Source organism: Elephas maximus, chromosome 10, assembly GCF_024166365.1.
Source record: "Elephas maximus indicus isolate mEleMax1 chromosome 10, mEleMax1 primary haplotype, whole genome shotgun sequence".
In the NCBI taxonomy this organism is placed as follows: domain Eukaryota; kingdom Metazoa; phylum Chordata; class Mammalia; order Proboscidea; family Elephantidae; genus Elephas; species Elephas maximus.
Window position 1 is genome coordinate 67313682 of NC_064828.1, and position 26957 is coordinate 67340638.

A 26957-nucleotide genomic window follows, 5' to 3' on the forward strand; every position below is an offset into this window, starting at 1 on the left:
AAACTTCCTGACACATAAACCAAAAAAACCTAACCCATCGCCAATGAATAAATTCTGACTCATAGTGACCCTATAGGACAGAGTAGAACTGCCCCACAGAGTTTCCAAGGAGCGCCTGGCGAATTTGAACTGCCGACCCTTTGGTTAGCAGCTGTAGCACTTAACCACTACGCCACCAGGGTTTCCGAAATGACCACAGTTCTCACTTTAACATGTAGTTAAGCCTGAAAGATAATCCATCTCCTGAAAGATAATCCATCTCCATTTTTCCAACCCTTTCTTGATGCAACCTAATTAACACCTCCTTTTCCAAGTACAACACGTAAGGCATTCAATGATAAAACCAGGTGAATTCAGACATGAGGCCCTAGGGACAGCTGTTCTTTCAGTCTCCAGTGGTGATGGGTATTGTACGCCCTACCAACTATTTGGTATATCAGCCAGATGCAACAAGGGAGATGCCAGTCAAAATGGAATATAGTGGAATTAATGAGAAATATGTGCAGGAAATAGAGTTAAGCCATTCTGAAAAGTGCTTTTAGAGTAGTCTGAACATTCTTGTTTCAGTGGTTTTGTCATTTACCATATATATAACTACATATTAATTTTACTAGAAATTAATTTTGGCTATGCTTTTGAAATTTTGCAAAAATTAAAAAAAAAAAAAAAAGCTTTCAGTAGCGCTAACCTAAAAAAAAAAATACTTTTAGTTCGTACATGTTTATAAAAAATTAAGTACTTTCTGTTTCCCGATGAAAATGTAACTTGAACAAAATGTTAGCTGACATTTGCCAGGAAGGCTACCGCGTTATCAGAAGACACAAAACTCCCAAAGAAGCATCAGCATCTACTTCAAAGGTCAATGGTTATCTTGAGAAGGCTGCTTCTGCAGCTACAGAAGGTGAGTTTCCGCATCACCTCGTCAAGCACTTTTCATTAGAATTCAGGCAGTCCAGCAGAACTTTCTGTGAAGGTGGAGATGGTCTGTATCTGACGATTGAGCGATTGAAATCTGGTCAGTGCAACTGAGGAACTGAATTTTTAATTTAGTTAATTAATTTAAATCTAGATAGCCACATGTGGCTATGGCTGCTGTATCAGACAGCACTGCATTAAAACAAATGTCAGTTGTTCTAAAATGATTTTGCTTATTTTTCATTTCAAGTTTTCTAGTGCAGATATGAAAAGTGAAGTGATGGCTGTTAATGTGTTGTCTCCATCAGCAAAAAAGAACTTCTCAAACAGCTAAATGATACCAGCTTTATACCAATGCCATCAGAGGTTTTAAACAGAAAATCTGTCAGATTAATACCAATAATGGTTTACTTTTCCATTCAACTCACAGAAATAAATTAAACCATTCTATTGAAAGAAAAATAGCTAATATTAATAGGAATTCCAACTAAATTCAGTTGAAAAGTTCAACACCAAAAAGAAATTATTTTTGCAGCAATAATGCAAATATACAAATTCTGGCAGAGCACAGCACTGTGTTAAAAACAATGTTCTTACTAAATTAAGAAATCTATGAAACACAAATGTACTTGGGAATGGGTTGTGGAACACATGTAATTCCAAATGGTGTCCAAATGAGCTGTGATAATATACCAGTCAAAAAAGAAACCACAACTCTCAAATTTTCATATAATTTTATTTATATCCAGAGTAGCTGAACCACAAAATTTCTGAAACAAATTGATGTTAAATACAAAATAATACTTCAGCATTGCAGTACACACATTTTCTCTCTCAGTTGACCATCATCATTTAGATTTTTTCTAAATGAGTCTTTGAAGAATGACTCTGTAACACAACTCTAGTGTCCTATAATGGTAGTATTATTATTATTGCGGTTATTATTATTAGAAACAAGTCCTCTAAATCTTGACTACATTTTGTTCAAAATCTTTAATCAAGGCATTCAACTTAAGCCTTTGAAGCTTCTGGTGAAATCCAATTACGGTAATGAAAACAAAGCTCATGAACAGGTAGACACTGAAATTTATCCCTACAAAAGCAAATGACAATTGAACATTAAAAGCTGAAATAGTGAATGATTTAATTTTGAAATTCTGTAATTGCACTTTGGAAGATCTTGACTTGTGGGAAGAATCTTTTGATGGAACACCTATTTTTAATTGTATAAATTTATGTTCTATGCCAGAATGAAATGAAATTGAAAAGGCTTAACAGTCAAAAGAAAATCAGAGAAAACTTATTTGATTGAGACTCTTCCATTAAGTAGAACTTGCTCTGAGCTAACCAAGTACCTTAGAACCTGAAGAGAGTATTTTCTCATAGAAAAAGGTTATAACCTACAACTGAAGGTCTCAGCCTCATCCTTATAAACCATAAAATGCACCTCTACAGACGACTGAAGCCAATTTTACGAGAAAAAAAATAAGACTACTGGAGAAAAAATACATTTTTCAGAAAAATATCAGTACCACCATAAAATTGACTGCAGCACAGGAACGTATACGAAGAATATTATTGTTTATGTTAACGTTTAGACTACATGTTTAATGTTCAAATAATCAATGTAAAGAAAATTTTTGTTGTTTTAATGTCACAAACATATTTCAGGGAAAAACTTTGAAAATAGTTTTTGAACAGAACTAATTGATAGATCTACCAAAACAAAACAATTTGCCAGTTAATAAATGTTTCAAGAAATTATATAATTTTAATTATTTTTAAGGTACCTTCCCCATTATCAAAGGTGTTCTGGTCTAGATGACAAATTTAGAAAGCCACTGAACATTTCTGAGCATGAGGACTAATTCTATCATGCTTTTATCCCTCTTTATGACATAATCAAAAGAAGCCAATGATTACCAAAGGCATTTCCCACCACATGGCCTCTCCACCTCACAAAGCCATCAATGTTCCTTCCCTAATCTAACCAGTCCTCCCAAACTTTTTCACTGGGCCTCTGGGAATCCTTGTCAGGCCTCAGCTAAATCCTTAGCTTTTTTCTGGACATTCCCCTGAGGATACTGCTTCCCCTTCAACCCTCTTCAGTGGTGGCTGTTTTCTTTCCCACAGCCCTCTGGGCCTGGAGTTGAGTCTCCCTTCCACTTCATTACCACCTTCACTCCATTTCCCAGCCTACTTACTGTTTTTAAAAAAGCTAAAACCCTGCCATCAGACCATACACAGATTCCTGAAGAGAAATGTCCCTTATTCTGTAAGGATTTTAGCACTTGGCTCATTGTTATTCTCTCCAACAACACTATTCCTATCATAATTCTTGGTATTTTCAATATCCAAGCAGACGAACCTTCTGATGCTTTGTTCTTTCAGTTCTTTGAATTTTTCTCCTCCTATAATAATCTTCCAGCCCATCTCAGCCACTCACTTCCATGGTCATAACCTAGACTTTGTCTTTACCAATATTGCAGCTGCTTCATAGTCTCAACTTTAATAATCATAATTATTTCTCTTTTCATTTTATATCCTCTAGTGTCCTAACTTCAGGTTTAGTCCTTGAACCTCTTATCTACATTCACTCTATCAGCGATTTCATCCAGGTTCATAGTATTAAGCACCATCTACATTCTGACAAATCCCACCTGTAGATTCCCAGCCAGGACCTCAACCCCGAATTCCAGGAGGCATTAAGTCTGATCTATAGATACAGATTTCTCTCTCTAGTTCATATTTCTCCTCTGAGTTTTAGACACATTTAACCAACTGTCTACATCTCCACTCTGGTATCGCCAAGAAATCTCATACTCACCATGACCACTGCAAACTCATAATCTCCACCCTTTGACCCACCTCTGAAACATGCTCCCATTCTAGTTTGTACTACCCATGAATGGTACCACTATTCCCTCAACTGTACCATCCAGAAATACAGACACCTGTTATTCCTGTCACCTCCCTCTTCATCACCCTTAATATCTGATCCATCCTGTCAATCTTTTAAATTGTTTCTGAATGTATCTTTTTTTTCCATACCCATGTTTACCTTAGTCCAAGCTTCCATCACTTTCTATCCTAGCCTCACCCTAGTCCAAAATTCCATCATGTTCAACCAGACTAACACAGGTACCTCCTAACAGTCCCTCTGCTTCTTCTAAAATTTATTTCCCACAAATCACTTCAAAAACAAGTATCTGATCACATCTCCTCTCTACTTCAAACGTTTAGTAAGCTTCCTACTACTTTTAGGATAAAAACAAGAGTCCTTGGTAAAGCCCAGAACTCCTTATATAAGCCACCCATTGCCTACCTTCACAGATGCATCTCATCAATCTCTTTATATTTCAGTTCTTTGAGCATACAATGGTCCCTTTGCACATACTGTTCCTACTGCCTGGAATGACAACCTCCCCCACCCATTGCCACCATCACCCATTTCTGTTTCCTAATATCTCATCTCAAGAAACACTTCCTCAGAGAAGCCTTCCTTGCCTCCTACACTAGATCAGTTGCCCCTCATATATACTTACTATTGAGCATATGACTTTCTAAGTGTATTGCCAAGTGTATATTTATTTCATGACTAATTTATGCTCAATGTCTGTGGATCCAAAAAAAGACCTTAAGCTCAATGAAGGAAAAGATTGTGCCTTGTTTGCACTATTGTATCTCCAGGCCCCAGCAGGGAAGACACTCAAACACTTTTTCAATAAATGAATCTGTACGGGGTAAGAGGGTAAGGTACACGATCTGACGCACTGAATTGTAACAGAACTTAGGAAGATAAAAGGCCCCAGGACAACCCTGAGAAAATATTGCTTAAGAATGGAGTAGAGAAAAATAAGTTAGGAAAGCTCTCATTTCCTCCAGAAAGTAAGATTTTACCCTCGTTTTTTGATCTAAAACTATGACGTTCCAAATCAAACAATAAATCAATCTAAAGAAAATATATCTGCCATTTTAGATTTCAACGTCATTTCTATCTGCACGAGTTATTTTAATCTGACTGCATATATGACAAATAAGAATACATGTTCTAATATTTACACCTGAAATGTTTTGTTTCTTAAAGTACCTTACCTCCCAGAATCATCGAAACAGACATCGGTGTGTCCCTCTGTATGTCCGTATCTCATCGGCTTCTGTGTGGCAGGCATCTTTTCCTTTATCTGAAAATGTTTTATAAAAGCTAGTCTTAATATTTTAAGAGAGAAGAAAGCCGCTGGCTGAAGGGAAAGAAAAGAGATTAATCTCCCGGGCACGCTCTCCGTAGCTCTGTTTCTCGCTCCCGAGTGGCAAAAGCAGGACTGCAGCGGAGGATGTCAGACAATAAACAAGGAGGACGACACGCTTCTCCTTCTTGGGCGGTACGGGCAGCGGGAGTGAACACTCACCGAGGAGATCGACCCTCCAAGGAGCTCAGAAAAAGCAAGGTGCAAGCTCCCGCATAGCGCCGTTTCCCGCGCTGGGGCGAGCTCGCTACACTGCGCCTGCGCAAGCCCGCCTACGACCTGCGCTGACAAGGACGAAGGTCGCTGGGTGATGGCGTCAGCTTCCCGCAGCTGCGAGGTAAAAAGCCGAGAGTCGGTAGGGGTAAGAGAGGAAGGGAAGGAACCGGGTACGGAAGTGGTGGCAGCGCCTGGGGAAGCAGGCGGAGCCGGTGACAGCGACGTCTGAGACAGAACCGAGCGCCGGCGGAGGGGGGGGGAGTGTAGAAAAGCACTCCCTTGTTGGACCTACACGAGGTGCAGGAGTGGCCGAGCCTCTCTTTTTAACCTCGGCGAACACTCAGAGCGACGGCGATGGTGATGGCGGCGGTTACTTGGACGGCTATAGTTGAGCTGCGCTCCGGGAGGTGAGTGGGGGAAGGGTGGCCTGTCTGTGGTCTTACAGACCCGGCTCTTGCGTCCACATGTGAGGCTCTGCTCACGTGCAACTATATCCAGATCCCTGAACGGATCCAGCCCCTCCTGAGACTGAGATCTCTGGGTTTTACCCCTAGAGAACAAGGTGAATCTCTTCTCGAGCCTTTAATCTTGGCATCCTTTGCGCCCTTACCTTGTCATCTCGGTAGACATAAAGGAGGGAAGACTTAACCTCAGTACCAGTTGGTTATTCTCGGTTCCTGGAGATACGGCTCGTACATTAATGAGTATTCTTTTCAATACCATCCAGAGTTCCTTTAAGAGGAAAGTAATTTGGGTTTCGCCTCTTCAGACCCCACTGAAAATTCACCGAAGATTGTATGTAGATCTAAAACTAGAGCTAAAACGAAAGTATATTATTAAATTTGGTCCTTGCAATTGTGCTAACGTCTTGGCCATTACACTTGAGCTTTTTCTCATGTCTTAATGTTCTCCATATTGGAAGACTGATCTCTGATGAAATCTTCACAAGAATATTCTTGCATTGGTATTTGTCTTTGAGGATTTTTCTCCGGTTTTGTGGTACCCAGCTTCCAGTCGCAATAAGACTTAGTTTATGACATAAGTGAGTTTTTCCGTTGTAGAAATTTCCCCATGGTTTTTCAATTCCATTGTGAAAAGTTGCAAACACACAGACAAACTGTGGTGTCCTTATCGGGGTGACGTTGTGTGGGGACTGTTATCAGTCTAGGGGTTCAAAAATGCTTGCTAAACACTGAAGTGTGGTATATGAATTAAGAGAAAGGATAATTGGCTCAAAAAAAAAAAAAGGAATTTCTGGGAAAATAATCTGTTGTTGAATTCACCAAGAGCAAAAGATATCTGAGATGATTCTCTCTGACTGACTTAATTTTATTTGGAGAGCATTTTGATTTTTGGATAGACTGATTTATATGTATTTTTTAATCCAAGCAACTAAATATCATTGGGTGGAGTATGGGGTTCAAGATGAACTCTGATAACACTCATCTCTATAGGGTCGCTATGAGTCGGAATTGACTCAACGGCAGTGGATTTGGCTTTTTTATACTGAATAAGTCATGATGAGATTCCAGTATACCACTATTCAGAGCTCAATATAAGAAGAAACTGCAAATTGGAACAAGAGTTATAGCTATAAAATGCCCTAAATATAATGCCACGTGGCTTTAAATCTATGAATGGTGTCCACACATTTGTCCTTTCTATCTTAGTAATTGAGCTGTTTAATTTCTAAATTAAAGAAAAATGTCTCTTTAGAAATTTCACACGCATGGAAAGAGCTCGAACCTTAGAGCCGAACATTTCTAGATTAATTTTTATTCTGCCAGTTACTCGTTGTGTGCCCTGAATATGCTACTTTATTTTTTAAATGTCTGATTCTTTATCTCTAAAATGGAGGTGACACCTACCTTCACCGAATTGTTACAGTGCATAGGAGATACTCATGGATGTATAAAACTAATTCTTATTACTGCATGATGTTATTTAACAGGGTACTTTGGGTGGGCATTAAGTGATTTCATTTAAAGTGGAGTTTATTTAAATCATTACCCAGTAAAATTTTTCAAATATTAAAACAAGTCTTCTTGCTTTTGCTAGTATGTTTTCTCTAGCATCATTTAGGTCAAATGTCTACAAATTTTTGTAAAGAAAGGTTCATGCCTTTAGTGAGCTCCTGGTCTTGCTGAGTAAAACACGTACACAAATATGTACAAGGTGGTAGTGCAATAATGGTATGTGTGCAGTTTAAATATTAGCAAAATCAATTGATTATTTAAGATAGTATGGCTTTAAAAAAAAAAAAATGTAGCTGTCACTGATGTGACTCAAAATTTTCCGAATGGATTTATTCATCATTAACAGTGCATACTCATCGGAAGTGGGTGGCTGAATGAACTCACTGAAAATGATGCCAAAGTCGCAGGTTCAATTTCAGTGAAGGTTAGCTTTGCTCAGTTGTGGTCACTCATAGCTCACAAATACTATTGGTCTCTAGGGCAATAGGGTGAGAAACATTGATTCATTACCATTCTACTGATAATGGTGAGTATTATCGATATAAATAATAATATTATGTAATCTTATAAAGTCACTTTATCCAAGAGGTATATCAGTAATGCTTTATGGAAGGAGTTAAAAAGTGCCTCTTCAATAAAATGTGTTTTTTTTTTATATCATAAGAATTAGCCCTGTGAAAGAAAAGGCAAGAACAGAGTGCTAAGGAGAACCAAGTATTGAAAAAATAATATAGAAGGCAGTTTAGAAATCCGAATACTTTTATATCTCTGAAAGTGTCTTGAAACTTACCAACTTATTTAATTTATTCTTTGGGTAAATAATACATGTGCATGTTTAAACTTTCTCAGGTCTAAAAAGGAATACAGTAAAAAAAAAGTCTCCCTTTTTTTTTTTTTCTACCCCTGCCCCCAGCCACACAGCTCTTCAGGCTAAAGACAGCCAGTATTTGATTCTTGTGTTACGTTGGCACTGAATCCTTAACCACAGCAAGCGTTAAAACACTGTTTTGTAGATAAAAAAAAAAAAACTGTGGCTCAGAAAGATTGTGATTTATCCAAGGTCACACAGCTACTAAATGTCAGAGCTAGAAATAGAACCCAGATCTTTCACCTTCTATTCCAAGGTAGTCTACCACACTGCCTCTCCAAATCATAGCTGTTGCCGTAAAACTTAGAGTTTTGTAAAACATATCAGGACTTAAAAGCAATTTTATACTAGTTTGTAGGTGAAATTTGTTACCCAGGCTTAAATGTAAGCATATGTAATTATTATAAAGCAGTGAAAAGAATAATTCATAATCAGTTAAAAATAAAGATCTACACCTAGCAAAGTTATGTTATCTGTATTTTTAAAACAGTAATTTAAAAAAAAAATCTATACCTACAATTTCAAAGTCTATTTACTAAGCTTACAAGAACCTACAACTTTTTTGTTACTAAAAGTTTGATTATTTACACCCATAATACTTTTAAAGAATTTGAAACTTTTTAAAAAGAAAGTAATGTACTCATATCAGGAGTAATATAAAGTGCTTTATGATATTTTAGAAATTCTGGCACCTACTAAGTTAGATTTTTGAGGTATGTTTTTGTACAGATTTTCTATCCTTATACTTTCTAAGAGCTTTCTAGCTAAGCAATAATACAGCCTTTGTTTCCTCTCTTTCCTTTTTCTTAATTTTTCACTTTCCCACCTCTCATTTTTAGAAATGGGTCTCTACATGAACAGTTCTGAGTAATACTAAGAGGAAAAGCTGCTAATACTTATGTTCATTAAGTTTAATGTATGTCACTTTCATACATTTTAATTCCAACAGTAAAAGCATGAGGTAGCTGGCATTATCCAGAGTTTACAGTGGGAAAACTAAGGCTGAATAAGGTTTAAAAGGTCAGATAAATTGCTAATAAGTGGTAAAACCTGAATTTTAGCCCATGTTTGAAGGCTTAACTCATGCTGTTTCACCTGCATTGTGCTTTATTTTTAAATATGGCTTAGTGCAAAACAGTGTAGATTGTTAATTCTTTATGGATCTTTAACACTTTAAAATCTTCTCTTTAGAATTAGTTTCTGTCATAGGAAAAAGACTGCAAGGAAATATGCCAAAATGTCAAAAATTGGTTGCCTTGAGGTGATGGAATTACAGTTTTTTCCTCTTTTTTAAATGTTTCTGAGCTTAGATATTGAATATTAAACATACTGTTTTTATATTTAAAAATTAACAAACTGGAAAAAATATACCTATCGAATCCAATTTACTCTCTAAAAGAGTTGTAATAGTATATCTTAAGTATTCTGGTTCCTAGGATGCTGTTAATCTTCCTTCCACTTTTAGAAGTTCATGTACTGCCAGCTCTTGGTTTTCTCTCTTCACTCTAGATTAGCTTTCTTCAGCGACAGCTTCCTAGACATTTCTTCTTGTCTTTAGCTAACAAGCTCAGGGAATGCACACTCATTTTAATATTAGCCCAATTAATGTTTCTCCAAAATTTATTTCACAAAAAGGATTCGTGGTAAATTAAATATAGGAAACTGTGGCTTAAGCAGGTTTCTTTACGATGTACCTCCCAGAACTTTTTGCCAAATATCCATTGTGATCTTTCAGAGAGGAAGTGTTTCCCAAACTTGCTTGGCAAGGGAACTCCTTTTTCTCCAGGATGTGTATTAACATCTTTCCGAGCTAGTGTCCACAAGAGTATAGATTGGGGGAGACTGGCATAAGCAAGCTGTAATTAGGAAAGTAAGTAGGAAGAAAGGAAGGAAGATGTAACGGTACTAAGTCCCACGAGCCAGTTAACAAGAAAAAAGGAGATACCTTAAAATATTTATTAGAAGATAAACCTGTATTGCTTTCGTAATGAGAATATTTTTTTTTTTTTTAGTTAAGAGGTTTTTCTCATAGAAACAACCCAATTTTTCGTATTTTTTTTCTTAACATTCTGAAGACTGCATCTATTGTCTCCTGCCCAGTAAGTCCCATTTGTGTAGCCTAAACGTTTCCGCAGAATCCAACTCAGATATCACAGACTGTGATCAGAATGCTTTCCAGGGGGTTTTGGTACATGATGCCAGGTAAAATTTGGAATCATGGACCTGGTAGGGAAATTCCTAGGGCTGAATTACTATCAGAAAATAATTTATTTTGAATTCTTTATAACCCAGTGCCGTCGAGTCTCATAGCGACCGTATAGGACAGAGTAGAACTGCCCCATAGAGTTTCCAAGGAGCGCCTGGTGGATTTGAACTGGTGACCCTTTGATTAGCAGCCATAGCACTTAACCACTACACCACCAGGGTTTCCGAATTATTCTTATAGAAGTCAAATTTACTTTAGTATTTATGTGAATTCTGGTCCTAGATGTACTTCCGTATTTTAGACATAGGTGTTCAATAAATAATTAATGTACAATAATGCTATTAATATTGCCTAACATAAACAAAAAAAAAAACCAAACCCATTGCCATCAAATCAATGCCGACTCATAGTGACCCTGAAGGACAGAGTAGAACTGCCCCGTAGGGTTTCCAAGGCTGTAAATCTTTACGGAAGCAGACTACCACATTTTTCTCCTGCAGAGCAGCTGGTAAGTTTGAACTGCTGACCTTTCAGTTAGCGGCTAAGTGCTTTAACCACTGCACCATCAAGGCTCCTATAACCTAATATACCACTGCTGCCCATGCTGTCGAGTCATTAATCTAACATAGGAAACACAAATGACTTTTCCAAGTAAATAAAATTAAACGCTTGAATTATTGGGTTTTGACAGTTTTCTATGAAAATCTTGAATTAAAATCACCTTCCTTGTCTTACTTAATAGAAGTAAATAAATATTATTTTAATCTTTTGTTGGTGCAGAATCGCCACAATGGGCATTTATTCTGTTACCACTATCATTGGAATTGGTGGTAGAACCTGGGACTAAGTGACTGCTGAGTCTGGGAATTTCCTTTCTTGAAAAAGGCTTTTTAGGCATTTGCTTCTTACTCATTAAAAAAAAAAAAAAAAGTTTTTTTAATGCCACTGTGTAATCCCCAGGGCAATGTAGCATAGCTGCCTTCATAAAAAATGAATTATTGAATCAAGAGTCAAAGCAGCATTCTCCCAAGTGTTTCTTTTATCCTCTTAAAAAGGCTTCTTTACAGCTACCATCAAAGAACTTCGATTTGTCAGCACCTTTCAAAGTATCATCTTTGACTTCTGTACCACATAAAAACGATGGTAAAAGCACTTTGACGTTTTGTATCTCTTCTACCTCATTTACACACAGTTTGTATAAAATCACAAGAATTGATGCTGGATTATTTGGGAGACTTGTTCAGATTCAGAACCGTATACTTTTTTTACATTCAGATTTTACATGTACAGGCAAGACATAAACCACTTTTTTTTTTTTCCAACTCATCTTTAGCCTTTATGAAGCCCTGGTGGCGCAGTGGTTAAGAGCTAGGACTGCTAACCAAAAGGTCGGCAGTTCGAATCCACCAGCTGCTTCTTAGAAACCCTATGGGGTAGTTGCACTCTTCCCTACAGGGTCACTGTGAGCCGGCATCAACTCATATGACAGCAATAGGTTTAGTTTTGGTTTTAGTCTTTGTTAACTAAAATTCCAGTCAAGTACAACACTAAACCTTTGGGATGAAAATTAAAATATACATGTAATATTATACTAATATGTATATTAAAAGCAAAAAATAGGAAAAATGATAAAAATGTTGAATTAAAATCGCCTTGTTTTTTATTCAGTGGAATGAATAATTATTTTATTTGAATAAATTTTTTTAAAAAGTAACAAAGTAGGTTTGTTCTCACTAAAAAATAATAAAATAATTTTTTTATTGAGAGAATGTGATTGAATTTTTTTTTTAAAGAATTTTGGTTTTATAAAGGTCTGGTTCTGAGTTCATTTTATTTGCTTCATAGTATTAATGACTGTTATAGCTGGAAAACATTTTATGCTAAATCATGGCACAAATTTTTCACTCCTATTACACAAAAATTTTCTTGAAATTTGGTAAATTTCTGTTCTTTTTGCATATTAATCAGCTATTCTTACAAAGTAATCTGAAAGTATTGGGGTTTTTTTGTATTTTTAATAAATGATTTCAAAGCCCACTGAAACAGGATCTTCTGAAAGAGGTTAGAAAATTATGTTTCCATGTGTTTAAGTGTAAAGATGTGAGAGTTTATATCGGTGATGCGTTTTTATCATTTTTTGTAATACAATTATAATAGTGGGAAAAAATACGAAAATCTTTTTTTTCTTAAGCAGTTGCTTTCTCAGTAATTAAGATGTTAACCTATACCTTAAACAGACCAGTTAGAAGTGGATGGGTGGTTAATATATCTGCGAAAGTAGCTTCTGAGAGCCACATTTTTACCAAGTAAAGGCCATTAAATTTAGAACTAACTCTTGTCATTTTGTAAAGGAAAAATGCATTATTTCTCTTAACTTAAGTATTTTGCCCTGAGATAACTATCAAACTGTGTGCTATAAAATTTCCATGGTCATGTTTCATTGCAAAATATCATAAAGATTCTCTTATTTAAGATAATATAATCCAGAAATATATTCCAGGAACACACAAACAACAGTGTATTACAGTATACTGAAAGTGTACAAAGAAATGGAGAAGATTGCCATCACCTTCTCAGCTTTTTAGAACTGTCACTTGTCCCTCAGGAATAGCACACCCTCAGACATGTGACCATCTGACAATGAGTGATAGGAGTGTTGTCAACCATATGCTCAGTATGAATTTTAAATTCTCTAGCGTTTAAACAAATATAAACAATTTTCTTCCTACTTTGAAGACTGACATTCTCGCCCATAACAGTATACAAAAATGGGATTATTCTCGAGCATAAACTTGCAGTTTTCCAGCAAAAGAATAGCTATGTGAAATTTATATAAGGCTATAATTCTGATACAGATATAAAAAGATAGCCATCAGGAGTTTTTTTCTACCCGTTAAAGTCTTTAAATGCAGGTACATGTTTTGAAAACTGAAAACTCACCTAAGGCAATGACATTTTTTACTTTATTTTATGGACACTTGCAGCCTTAGCACACGTAAGAACAGTTAGCCTAAAATCTAGTGACTCCTGATTGTTGGTAAGCTTTGCCAAAGTAGTCCTGTTTTTTGTTGGTATGTCAACTTATGTAGAGGAAGGCTGGGAACTACTCCTCGGGGGAAATGTCAGATCGTTCTGTAGTTTCACAGTCTGTTGAGTTTCAGCCCTGTCTGATATATTGATCCTTTTTCACTTTGAAACAGTAGTCCTTCTCCTGAAAATTATTTGCTCATAAAAATCTCTTTCCTTTGTAGTTAGCACTGGGTTAGAGACAGAGGTATTCTCTGATTTGTTCATTATAAATTATTTCTATAAGACTGCTTAGGTTCTTTAACAGAACATGTCTAAAACCTGCTTTTTTAAAAAAAGAAAAATTTATGAGGGCACATGTTAACTTTTATTGGGTGCTGAGTACTTCACATGCATTATTTCATTTAATCTCCAAAAGCCCAACGAAATAGATAGCATTAATACCTCCATTTTACAGATGAAGAAACTTGAGATTTTAAGGTCATATGGCTAGTACAGAACAGAAACTGGACTCAAACCATGTTTCTTTGGACTCACTACTGCACTGTAGAACTGCATCCTTACCACATACATGTATAAAGATGTTGAAAATGTTAAAATGGTTATTGCTGGTGTTAGGATTATGGATAGTTCTTATTTTTTCTTCACAACTTTATGCCTAGTTTGAGGTTTTTCATGGTGAGTATGAATTACTTTTAGTTATATTTATCAAAATGATATATGCATGTATGTTAAAAATCTAATTGAATTAAAAACCTAAGAAAAGCTACAATTCTCTCCTACCCTATCCCAATGGCATCTTCTTCCGAATCTCTTAAGTTTTTTCTGTTATTTTCCTTCATATTTCTAAATAAATGATAATACTTCTATTTCTTGATTTACTATTTTTAGACATTATCTGTTGACTTTCTTTTAGGATGAATGACGATTTACTTCTCTTACATCCTCCTCCCTCTGGATCCTCTTAGGACAATTATATCACAGTTTTGACAAATACGTAAATATCATTCACTGCTGAGCCAGGTAGTTTTAGAATTCTATTTCCTGTCTTGTATAATTTTGAATTTTTTATGGTGAGCAATTACTAACTTTTTTCCATTTGTTTAGCTTCCCATCCTCCCAAGTGAATTTTCCAAAAGTCAGTTCTATTTTTTTTTTCCTCAAGATCTGCCTTAGAGCTTTATCCTAACCCTTGTGTAGTTGTATGGACTAGTTGCTCTTTGTCAGCCTCCATTGTCTAGAGACTTCCGTGCATCATCGTTTTGGGAATTTACATTTTCTCTCCCATTAGTGCACTATAATCCCGTGTCCTCTGTCTTCCTTTGTTTCAGATTTAGAGCCTCAATTTAGAAAAGCACATCATCCATTATGAGGTAAAATTGTTCATATTTTACATATCTGGAAAGTTGTCTATTTTATCCTCATATTTGATTGATAGTTTGGCTGGTTATATCTTCTTCTAGATTGAAAATGTCTAGCTTCCAAATGCTGGTTTATTTACAGTCCTTCGTAGGTGATTTTTTTCCTCTTTTTTAATTTATTGTAGTTGTTAAGAATATACACAGCCAACCATATACCAATTCCACCATCTCTACATGTACAGTTCAGTGACATTGATTACATTCTTCAAGTTGTGCAACTATTCTCATCCTCCTTTTCTGAGTTGTTTCTCCCTCATTAACACAAACTCACTGCCCTGTAAGGTTCCTGTCTAATCTTTCAAGTTACTGTTGTCACTTAGATCTCGTTTTTTACTAGTTAAGCTAAACTGTTGTTTTGTTTTAAGAAGACTTCAGGTGATATTTTTGGTTTGAGGTTTAAAGATTATCTCGGGGCTGTAGTTTCAGGAGTTCATCCAAATCCTGTGGCTCCAGAAAGTCTGGAGTCTGTGAGAATTTGAAATTCTGTTCTGCATTTTCCCCGTTTGGATCAGGATTCTTCCATAGAATCTTTGATCAAAATGTTCAGTAATGGTAGCCGAGCATCATCAAGTTCTTCCAGTCTCATGTCAGTGGAGGCAGTTGTTCATGGAGACCATTAGCCACACATTCCATATCCTCCTCCTCTTCCTGACTCTCCTTCCTCTGTTGCTCCAGGTGAATAGAGACCAATTGTCATGCCTTGAATGGCCACTTGCAAGCTTTTAAGACCCCAGGTACCACGCAACAAACTAAGAGGTAGAACAGAAGCACTAAACACGTTATTAGGCCAACTAACTGGAATGTCCAATGAAACCATGACCCTAAACCTCCAAACCAAGGAACCAAACCCCGTGAGGTTTTTGGTTGTACATAAGCAGCCTCAGCAGCTACTCTGTTGTTGTTGTTACTGTAAATATATCTATCACCCAACTTTTTCCAGTTCAACTTCTTACAGACATACAACTAATTGACAGCAATTACAATAACCATCGGTGCAGCCCTACCCTTAATTAATGTGATTTTTCCATCACTGTTAACCCTTCCCCCTTTTCCTCTCCCTCCTGCCCCTGGTAACCACTAATAAACTTTAGTGTCTATACATTTGCCTTTTCTTGCCTAAGAGAGCTCGTACAATATTTGTCCTTTTGTGATTAGCTCATTTCACTCAGGATAATGCCTTCAAGCTCCATTCCTATTGTAGTATGTATCAATACTTCATTTCTCCTACTGGCTGAGTAGTATTCCATTGTACGTATGTACCACATTTTGTGTATCCATTCACCTGTTGATGTCCATTTAGGTCATTTACACCTTTTGGCTATTGCGAATACTGCTTCAATGAACATTTGTGTACAAGTCTCTGAGCCTCTGCTTTCAAGGTTTTTTGGGTATATACCAAGGAGTGGAATTGTTGGGTCATGTGGTAGTTCTAATTTTATTTTTTTGAGGAACCGCCACAGTTTACCACAATGGCTGTATCATTTTTCATTCCCACTAGCAATGGATAAGGGTTCTAGTTTCCCACATCCTTACCTATATATATATATATTTTTAATCTTAGCCATCCTAAACTCGTTGTTGTCAAGTTTGGACTCATAGTGACCCTATATGACAGAGTAGGACTGCCCCATAGGGTTTCCAAGGCTGTAATCTTTAAGGAAGCAGACTGTCCCATCCTTCTTCAGTGAAGTGGCTGGTGAGTTCAAACCTCTGACCTTTCGGTTAGCAGCCAGATGCGTAACCACAGCACCACCAGGGCCCATCATAGTGAAAGTGAAATGGTATCTCATTGTGGTTTTGATTTGCATTTCTATAATGGCTAATGCTATTGACCATCTTTTCATGTGTTTGGTGGCCATTTAAATGTCCTCTTTAGTGAAATGTCTATTCAAGTCCTTTGCCCATTTTATGATTGGGTTATTTGTCTTTTTGTTGTTAAGTTGTTGAAGCTATATTTATATATATATAGGCTATTAGATTCTTATCAAGTATATGGTTTCCGAAGATCTTCTCCCAGTCAGTACCTTCCTATCTTTTCACTGTTTTGGTAGTCTTTTGATGAACAAAAGTTTTTAATTTTTACGAGGTGCCATTTATTGATTTTTTTCTTTCACTGTTGGTGCTTTTGTTATAATATTAGGTAATCCATTGTTAAAAGCTAGGCCCTACAACATTGCCCCTGCGTTTTCTTCTAAGAATTTTATGGTTATAGTTATATTTTTTTTTCCTCTTAGGAAGACTTTAGAATTTCCTCTTTATCTCTAAGATTCTAAGATTTTACAATAATGTTTTTCTCTCCCTTTCACTCTCTCTTTCATTGTGCTGGTCACAGGTAGGCTCTTTCAATAGGGAGGCTCACATCCTTCAGTTCTGGGAAATTTTCTAATATAGCTTCTTTGATAATTTCCCCCTTTTTTTGTTGTTGTTTTCCATGAAATGCCTGATTAGCCTTCTGATTTTTTCTGTGTGGTTAACCATCTTTTTCCTCTTTCCTCAACTTATCCTCCAACCTTCCTAATCAATATGGTATTTCAGTAACTGTATTTTTAATTTCCAAGTACTTTTCTTATTTTCTGATTGTCCCCACCTCCTTTTTAATAGCATCTTACACATTCATAGATGGAGTGTCTTCTCTTAACTTTGGAAGAAATCTATTTTTACCTTTTGCACCTTTCAGGGTTCCAGTTTTCTCCAGGTTCTGTATGTTTTGGTCTCTGTCATGTTGGAGGCTTCCCTCAAAAATCTGATAGCCTGTGAGTATTTCATATTCTAGAGTAAAGCACAACAGTGCTGCCTGGAAGCTGTGTGTGAGTAGGCAGAGCTTGTCCACTAGTGGACCTCACTATATGCGTGGGTTGCCTTCCAGATTTTTATTAGGGGATTCCTAGGTATCAGCATCTATAGATCTTTTCTCTCTGGCTGGCCATTCCATTTCCCCGGCAAAGTGTCTTCCAGTCTTCTACTAAAAAAAAAAAAAAAAACCTAGGGGGATATAAAGTCTGGCTGCTGGAGTTCTGAGAGCTGGATGGAAGACGGGTGCAGGGAACTTTCATTTAATCATTATGTTTTTTGTCCCAACTCTCCTCTTCTACCCCCTGCCTTAATGGGAATCCAGCATCCTGAGCCTCTCCTGTTAAGTTTCTCCAAAAAATAAACATCCCAGCTCCTCTAAGTGCAGGAATAAGAGCCAGAGAAACCTAACTGCTCTTATACAAACTGTCATCCAGCCCCCCCATTTTTCAGCCCTGTTCCTCACCCACACTTTCTGCAGCACTTGGTGCCTGTGAGTCCTGAACTTTACCTGCTCTGTTGACTTTTGTCTCATCCATGTCACCTCTGAGCCCGGTGTCACCAGCCTCTCTGCTGCTGAGTCAGTTTTTGCTCCTCAATTCATTTGCTACCCTCATATTCTGTGGCTCAGGTTACAGATATCTACTGGTTTCATTGAAGACGAAGTCTGTGTTTCCATCTTTCATTTTTCCTTGTTTTGGGCCTACTTTTGAGAGGAGGATGGAGCAGAAAGATTTCCTACTCAGCCGTTTTCAAACTGGATAACTTTCTTTTATAATCAGAAAATAACAAAATGCTATTTTCATTAAGAAAATTAGTAATGAGAAGAAACAGTTATGACTAAAGGAAGCCTTAGAGTCATTGAAAGATTTTATAGACTTGATTATTTTTGAAGATAGAAAAAAAGTTGAGAGGGAGATACTAAAGCAGGACTCTGGTAAAGGTTAGAATGTCATGAAGAACAAATGTAGAGAGCTTAGCTCTGATATAGAAACGAAGGAAGGAACACCACAGTTTAGAGGTAGCAATGAGGCAAGGTAAGGGAGCTCACACCCAATGGAGTAAAGTTTGTACTTTTTTGGTAAATAAAAGCACTAGTCATTTGTACCTGGATGATACATTTTTCACATCATGCTGAATAAAAAATGTTGAAATTAATGTAGTGTTAACAAATAATATCTGCTTGTGGCTCCTTTATTATTTTATCTTGAAAAATATAATGTAAGCTCTTGGGTAATTAGTTACAAGCAAGTGTCTCCCTTAATCAATGACTCTTCGTATTCTTCAGCCTGCTTTGCTACTTCTGCTTGTTTATTTTTGCTCGGTGGAATTTAGTCAATGAACAGCCAAAGCATACTGTTGAATATAATTTTGGCTGAACTAAGAGATGATGTTTCTCTCAAAATTTGGTAAGAAATATTTTTCCCTAAGAATTTTAAATGTACTAAATATACTAGTGAGCTCGCTAACTCGAAATAATCATCATATGCTTTTCAGTGTTTAGAAATGGAACACTTTATTATATGCCAAGTCCATATCATTAGTCCATACTTTTAAACATAGGGCGATCATATTTGCCAATGTAGATGTCGTTTTAGATCCTACTACTTTGAAATGGATTCAAGCTTCTCCAGACATTCACTTGACTATTGGGATTGTTAGTGTTCTTCTGATATAATCAGAAACTTTTAATCAGAGTGCTGAGTAAGATTGATTTTCTCAGTCACAAAATTCAAGTTTCATTTGCAAAATATTGTAGGTTATAGAAACCCACCCCTACCCTCCCAACTCTGGGGTGAAATTTTATTCCACCTACGAATACTTAGGTAAATTCCATCTACTACCAGTTATTACTGCCAGTCTTCATGAAGCTCAGTATTTTATATTGTGAATTCTACTGTCTAGCCAGTTTTGTGGGAACGGCAATACCCTATCAGAAATTTATCTGCTTGTTTTTCAAATTATCTTAGATAATAAGAAAGTGTCAATGTGTATGGGTGTAAAATCCCAAATTGTTATCCCATCCTGTTTTCTGAAAACTGCCTAAACTGTCAGTAAGTTATATGTTGACCAGTTATTGAAATGAATTGGCAAAACTTCATTGGCAATGGGAATTACCTACTGTTTCGTGATGATTGTTTATTTAATAAATTTTTACAGCTTTTATAACTTAAAATTGTTCATATTTTCAATCAATAGGAAAGAAAACAAGGAGAGGGGAAAATGAAGGAACTGTAGAGGGTAGCAGTTCTTAAATACCAGCTTGTAGATTTGTGACTGTCCCTTAAAAAGAATTCACTGGTCTGCTGTGAGTTAACAAAAATAAAGGGAGGAAAGATAAACAAAAGATGTATTTCAAGATTAGAAATGGTGCACATTTTTGAGTGTATATTGTAGCTGAGAGTGGAGGACTAGCTTTTTCTGATTCACATGAAAATTAGCTCTGGGAAAGGAACTCAAATTACTGATTCCATGGCACTTTGAAATTATTAGTATATGGTAAAGCACTTGAAGTGAACAAAATATTTTGTTCACTTCCACCATACCAAATACTCTATCTTATTCGTGTACTAGTAAGTTTTTTCATCTTGAATCAAAATAGGACTTAATATATGAACTGTACAATGTAGATGACAAATGGTTAATGGCATTTAATTTTTTTTTTTTTTCCTTAGATACATGCAGAAAGTGCCCAGAAGAAACTTCCTGCCAGAAAAACTGAAAAAGCAGTATTTATAACACTGGAATTTGTGGATAATATGTTAAAATGGCAGAAAGTATTGAAAATAATAGTAAAAATGTAGATGTAAGGCCCAAAACTAGTCGAAGTAGAAGTGCTGACAGAAAGGATGGTTATGTATGGAGTGGAAAGAAGTTATCTTGGTTAAAAAAAAGTGAGAGTTGTTCAGATGCTGAAACAGTAGATACTATAGAAAAAACAGAAGTTCCTTTAAGGAGCCAAGAAAGGAAGCACAGCTGTTCATCCATCGAGTTGGACTTAGATCATTCGTGTGGGCATAGATTTTTAGGCCGATCTCTGAAACAGAAACTGCAAGATGCCGTGGGGCAGTGTTTTCCAATAAAGAATTGTAGTAGTCGGCACTCTTCAGGCCTTCCATCTAAAAGAAAAATTCACATCAGTGAACTTATGTTAGATAAGTGTCCTTTCCCACCTCGATCAGATTTAGCTTTTAGATGGCATTTTATTAAACGACACACTGTTCCTATAAATCCGAAATCAGAAGAATGGGTAAGCACAGACTTGTCTCAGAGTGAATTGAGGGATGGTCAGCTAAAACAGAGAAGAAACATGGAAGAAGATGTAAACTGTTTCTCACATACCAATGTTCAGCCCTGTGTCATAACTACCAACAACGCTTCGTGTAAAGGTGATCCTATGACTGGCTCTGTGATAAACCTGGTTTCCAATAACAGTATAGAAGATAGTGATATGGATTCAGATGATGAAATTATAACACTTTGCACAAGTTCCAGAAAAAGAAACAAACCCAAATGGGAATTAGATGATGAAATCCTGCAGTTGGAAACGCCTCCTAAGTACCACACCCAGATTGATTACGTCCACTGTCTTGTACCAGACCTTCTACAAATCAATAACAATCCGTGTTACTGGGGAGTTATGGATAAATATGCAGCCGAAGCGCTACTAGAAGGAAAACCAGAGGGAACCTTTTTACTTCGAGACTCAGCACAGGAAGACTACTTATTCTCTGTTAGTTTTAGACGCTATAGTCGTTCTCTTCATGCTAGAATTGAACAGTGGAACCACAACTTTAGCTTTGATGCACATGATCCTTGTGTCTTCCATTCTCCTGACATTACTGGGCTCCTAGAACATTATAAGGACCCGAGTGCCTGTATGTTCTTCGAACCACTTTTATCCACACCTTTAATTCGGACTTTCCCCTTTTCCTTGCAGCATATATGCAGAACAGTTATTTGTAACTGTACAACTTATGATGGCATTGATGCCCTTCCAATTCCTTCTTCTATGAAATTATATCTGAAGGAATATCACTATAAATCAAAAGTTAGAGTACTCAGGATCGATGCACCAGAACAACAATGCTAGGAAAAGGGTAGGAAAATCTGAATGATTATATATACATGTTTTCATTTAATAGCTTATGGTTCTTGTTCAGCCACTCTGAATTTTTCTTCAAGGGCAGTTGGAGTCCAAAATAAACTCTGCCCAAAATCTTACTTCCGTATTATTTTATGTTTCTTGCAACGCACTGTTTAAGGTTATACACTAGGGTTAATGATGTTTGGTTTTTGTTTTTTCCGTAGATTGTATACTTAATTTTGTTTTCCTTAATTCTAATTGTTGTATGATACAGGCATATTTGAAATTTGGTAGGCACTGCAGAGTTGAATATTTTGTTTTTCATGCTTTCCTTTAAAAAAAAATGCTGTGTCCTTCCTACATGTAAAATGTTTTGTTAATCTATACTATCAGTATTCCTGTACATAAAATAGTTTCCCCATCCCATATTCAATGAATTGTTTTAAAATTCGTCAGTAAAGTTGAGTGTGTTGTAATTCACAATTCATACTAAACATAATTGACTTTTATAATTCTCTAGTAGGGTTGTTAGACATAGCAAGATGGTTTAAAATCAAAGTTAATGGTGTATTTTCATCTTAAATATTTACTCAAAAACAGTATTACTAAATTTCGTTGATGTGGTCAGTGAGAATCAAATGAGAACATGACGTTTTGGAGACGCATTTTTTCTTCTGCAATGTGGCAGGGCTGTTATTTTTGAATAGGCCTTTCTCTCAACCTGGAAGAGTGAAGCTACCTTCATAACATAAATATTGTTCCTTTCTCACTGGAAGCTTTAAAAATAGTAAGTAATAACACTATTAGTAACTAGTAGTTACTAAAGTACTAAAGAAACTATGGGAGTTTTCTGTATTATGAACTATTGCATCTACTTAGCCCTTTTATGGAAATTCTGAACCTGTTACTTTGAGACTCCACAGTTTATAAACAGCCATGAATTTCCACTGGTAACCAAAGAATACCTAAATAATTTTTCACTATTTTAAATTGGACCTGAATAAAGATTCAAGAATTAAACATGAGCTCAGTATTCAGGAAGCTTAAAATTGTTTTTATCTTAAAAGTTCAAATAAAGATTCCTGTCTTCAGAATTATGTGTTTTAATATGGCCTCAAAAAAAAGGAAAACCTTTTTGACAGGTACGTGGTTTATACAATACAAACAGTACTGGGTAACAAGGGCAATATTTTTAATTTACTATCCCAAGAATGGAAACCCTGATGGCATAGTGGTGAAGTGCTACATTTGCTAACCAAAAGGTCGGCAGTTTGAATCCACCAGGTGCTCCTTGGAAATTCTATGGGGCAGTTCTACTCTGTCTTATGGGGTCGCTATGAGTCGGAATCAACAGCAGTGGGTTTGGGTTTTATCCCAAGAACAGAAAGCATTTTTAGAAACATGCCCAATATAACTAATAAAGATAAATGGAGTGATAGCCTATCTCTTTTTATAGTTTATTTTATTTTATTGTTGTTGAGACTATACACAGCAGAACATAGACCAGCAAATTCTACATGTACAATTCAGTGACATTGATTACATTCTTTGAATTGTGCAAGCATTCCCACCCTCCTTTTCTGAGTTGTTCCTCCCCCATTAATAAACTCACCGCCCCTTAAATTTCCTATCTAATTTTTCATGACCTAGTTTTTAAAGAATCGATGAGTAATAAATTTCTTTTCTTATTCATATTCCTAGACAGTTACCCAACTTTTGTTCTGGTGATCTATCTACCCCTTAGTACAAATTGGCACTTTTAATATAGTAATTGATTTCTTGATTGTTGGTTTAGCTGTATTAGGACGCTGCTTCTACCTGGATTGAAAGGAATTTGATTTAGAAATTTCCAAGTTAGAATGATGTTTCTTCATTATCATTGTTTTATGTTGAAGTAGCATTTCCTTATTTTGTACTTCTGCTGTTAACATAAAGATTGCATTTTTTCAGAAAGAGCTTTAAAATAAAATGTTAACAATTATTACAAAATTAAACCAGGAAAATCTGTTCCCATACCTTCTAGCATTTTTTCTCAGTGATCTCCAGATTGTCTTGATCTCAGTGAGAGGTAGCTATTAAAATGGCATCTCTTAGCAGAGATAAGGCCCAGAATATAACACCAATGTCAAGTTAAATAACATCTCTTTTAAAAATGGTATTTATCTTTTACAAAGGTAGAAAAGTCTTATACTACCTCATCTTTATTGTGGCATTTCGTAGATCACTGAGAAGCTTGTCTTCTTAACCAATGTAACACTTCCTAAATATCCACCTTTGGTGACAGAAAAGTAAAATTAGTAGTATGGTAAGACTATCTGTGATTAGAGTTTTTTATCAGAATTTGATAATAAGACTTTCTGTTTCTGTGAAACAATTATTATTTTAGATACTTTTCTTTTAAAAATAACTTTTTATTAGTACAGAAAAACCTAAGGGAAGACTAGCTAATGAATATTCTGTTAAAAGGTAGTTTTATAAAGAAAAAATAAATATAATTATGTTGTCTTTTATAATGGTAAAAATTAGTGTTTATATGAAAGTCAAGATCTAAGTGGGTTTTCATATAATTCAAACTGGTTGCTGTGATATATTTTCTCTGGTTTTCTTATTTTTTTTCAACTTTAAGATATTAACAGCTGTTAACATACTGCCATATATGTAGCTTTGAAGTAGATCTAATAAATGAGCAGGAAAGAGACTCATTTATTCTGAAATGGTTTGTATTTTTCCTTTGTTAGCAATGAAAAGAAATGTGGAAAGTAGAAATATATACAAAGACTTGAGAAGGGAGTCATTTACTATGAAGGGAAAAGAAGTAATAATAAGTTAATTTTTAAAAACATCTACAGGATTGGAATTTAGAAGGGCTAACCCCTTTCTCTGTGACTAAGTTGGACATTGTGAATATTTGAAAAGTGTGAATTCCAGCGTCGAGAGAGCCTTCAGCATGGTGGAAATGTGTAGCACTTATTGGCAAGAGAGGATGAAGCTAAAAGAAACAAGATGAAATATTAAAATTAAGAATTAAGGCATTACCTCTGGGAAAAGCCTTGACAGTGAAAGGGAACTACTTCATCGCTAATAGCTAGTCTGGACCAGACACTTAACTGTGCTTTGGGAATAATCGTGCACTAATCAGGAAATAAACTTGACTTTTCTATTTCTCTCTGAAGCTTTTTAGGACATATCCCTTTCCCTCCTCTCACCCCCGTTTTTTAAGCTATAACATCTTGATTCATACTATAATTTCTTAAATATGCTGAATAAATTTTTTTAGGTTTGTTGAACATTTTTGTATGAAGAGTTACATGCGATCTTTCTATATAACCTGCCATTCATTTAAATAATTCATAGAGGGAATGCTTTAATTTAAAGGAAGACCTAATAGGAAGAAGATTAAAGGAAGCTTTTAGTCAGCCTGTGGCTAAATTTATTGATTTGGTGATCAAACCTGTGTTCTTTCCTGAATTTCAGCTAATGGGTAACTGTGGTCAAAGAGTGGCTTTCAGTTACAGTTTTGACTTATTATAAATAATATAAAGGATGTCTTAGTAATGAGAAATCCTTTAAAAAGCAGAACAAATGTGGCAAATAGGACTCATCATTATACAAATTCATTTCTTTTTATAGGAAAAACACATAAACCATTATCATTTATTCATGAGCCAAAGCCATTAAGAAGACAAACCAAGTTATCAGCTTCCTGTCTCTCTTCAGTTCATTTTATAGATCCACACAATAGAGAACTTCCTTCCTATGAAAAACCTTGAGATCTAACTCCCTTAAAAACCTACTTTTCATTAAAAATATGTTTTTGTCACTTTAGCTATAATCAGTGTCCAATAAACAGCTTATATATTGCTTTTGGTAGAACACGTTTCACAGGAAAGTGGACTTTTAATTATAAGATTTATTTCTGGAGACAATGCAAGGAAAACAAAATATTAAAGGTAAATTAGACAGTGTAATGTTAGGTAATTTAATGCCAAAATGAATTAAAGGTTTTTAAGTCAAACTTCCTACTTTGGTGAAACAATCTTTACAATTATTGTTTTAACAGTTTTACACTCATTTCTATTTCTAAAGAAAACAAAGCACAAAAGTTTGTTTTTTTAATGGCCAAGAAATATTGATCAATGCTACAAGAGTCTGCCTATACTATTCTAATAAGATACTGGTCACAAAATTGAGGTAACTTAAGCAGAAATGTAGACTAATGGATATAACCCAATGGAAAGGGATTTAGAAGAACGTGAATCCTATTCCGAGTAAAGCCAAAGTCTGTCTTTGATTACTTTCTAATTTTGAATAGATTACTGACTCCTAGATCTTTCTTTGCCTTCATTTTCTAACAGTATAGGTTATAATACTTGTTACTTAGCTTCGTGAAGGTTAATTCTTTAAAAGAAGTGACCCTTGGAGCATACTTGAAAATAATTGTTGTACAGCTGTTAAGTGCTAATGTGATGATACATTTTCAGGGTAAAACCTTAGTGGATCCTGCAGAATCACACTGACTTCTTTTAGTCTGTAATAGTCTTTCGTGGCTTGGTTTGACAATAGAGATAACAGTACAAATTCGAATTTATGGTTTAGACTCTGCAATTTGATGAAAAATTGCAATTTCCTCTTACCCTTCGTAAGGCCTATGTAAAATAGACATTTGCCTAACTTATTTTAAAAGTTGATTACATTTGTGGGAAATACAGATAATCACTTTTGTCATGGGTATAACCAAATCTTTCAGAGTTGAAAGCCACGGTGTAAAACTCAAGGCAGTTTTTCAAATTATGCTGACTTTGCTAGAACTGGATAAACTGTAAGCAAAGTATGTATGAACTTGATATATACTTCAATGTACAGAATTTAAGTAGCAACTTTGCAAAGCTGTTAGTACTCTTGTCAGGCTTGTATGACTTTTTCTCCACTTCTTACCCTAAAAAAGTAGACTATTTCCATTTTTATCTCTAATCCTGAAGTTGAACATTTCTTTGGATATGAGTTCAAATAAAATGATTTGAATACATTTTCTTCTTAATTAAAACTTCATATATAAAATCCAAAGGCTTTGTATTTTGATTTTAAAACATTGTGTATTCTTACCTTATGTACCCAACTTAGAGTCTGAAAAAAGACTTTGAAAAACCTGAGTTTTTTTTAGTATGTTAGTTTGGGTCTTCCTGAGAAGCAGATGCCAAGATGTA

General features: G+C 35.6%; 2 protein-coding genes across 3 annotated transcripts in view; one reads left to right on the plus strand and one right to left on the minus strand.

Annotated features, from left to right (window-relative positions):
* Positions 1-5406, minus strand: part of WDHD1 (WD repeat and HMG-box DNA binding protein 1) — a 67673-nt gene extending 62267 nt beyond the window's left edge. For both annotated transcript variants that reach the window (XM_049898332.1, XM_049898331.1), the window contains exons 1-2: positions 5325-5406; positions 5011-5099 (exon numbers count right to left, since the gene is read on the minus strand). In XM_049898332.1, coding sequence (XP_049754289.1) covers positions 5011-5087 — 77 coding nt within the window. In that variant the 5' untranslated portion in view covers positions 5088-5099; positions 5325-5406. The remainder of the gene's footprint in view (positions 1-5010; positions 5100-5324) is intronic.
* Positions 5407-5459: 53 nt separating this feature from the next.
* Positions 5460-26759, plus strand: SOCS4 (suppressor of cytokine signaling 4). The gene is made up of 2 exons (XM_049898640.1): positions 5460-5785; positions 20342-26759. The coding sequence occupies exon 2, from the start codon at positions 20434-20436 to the stop codon at positions 21757-21759; it is 1326 nt and encodes a 441-aa protein (XP_049754597.1). The 5' UTR covers positions 5460-5785; positions 20342-20433; the 3' UTR covers positions 21760-26759.
* The last annotated feature ends 198 nt before the right edge of the window (positions 26760-26957 follow it).

Bases quoted from the DNA above. Each gene is read 5' to 3' on its own strand.
- SOCS4 (XM_049898640.1), top strand. From the start codon at position 20,434: ATGGCAGAAAGTATTGAAAATAATAGTAAAAATGTAGATGTAAGGCCC.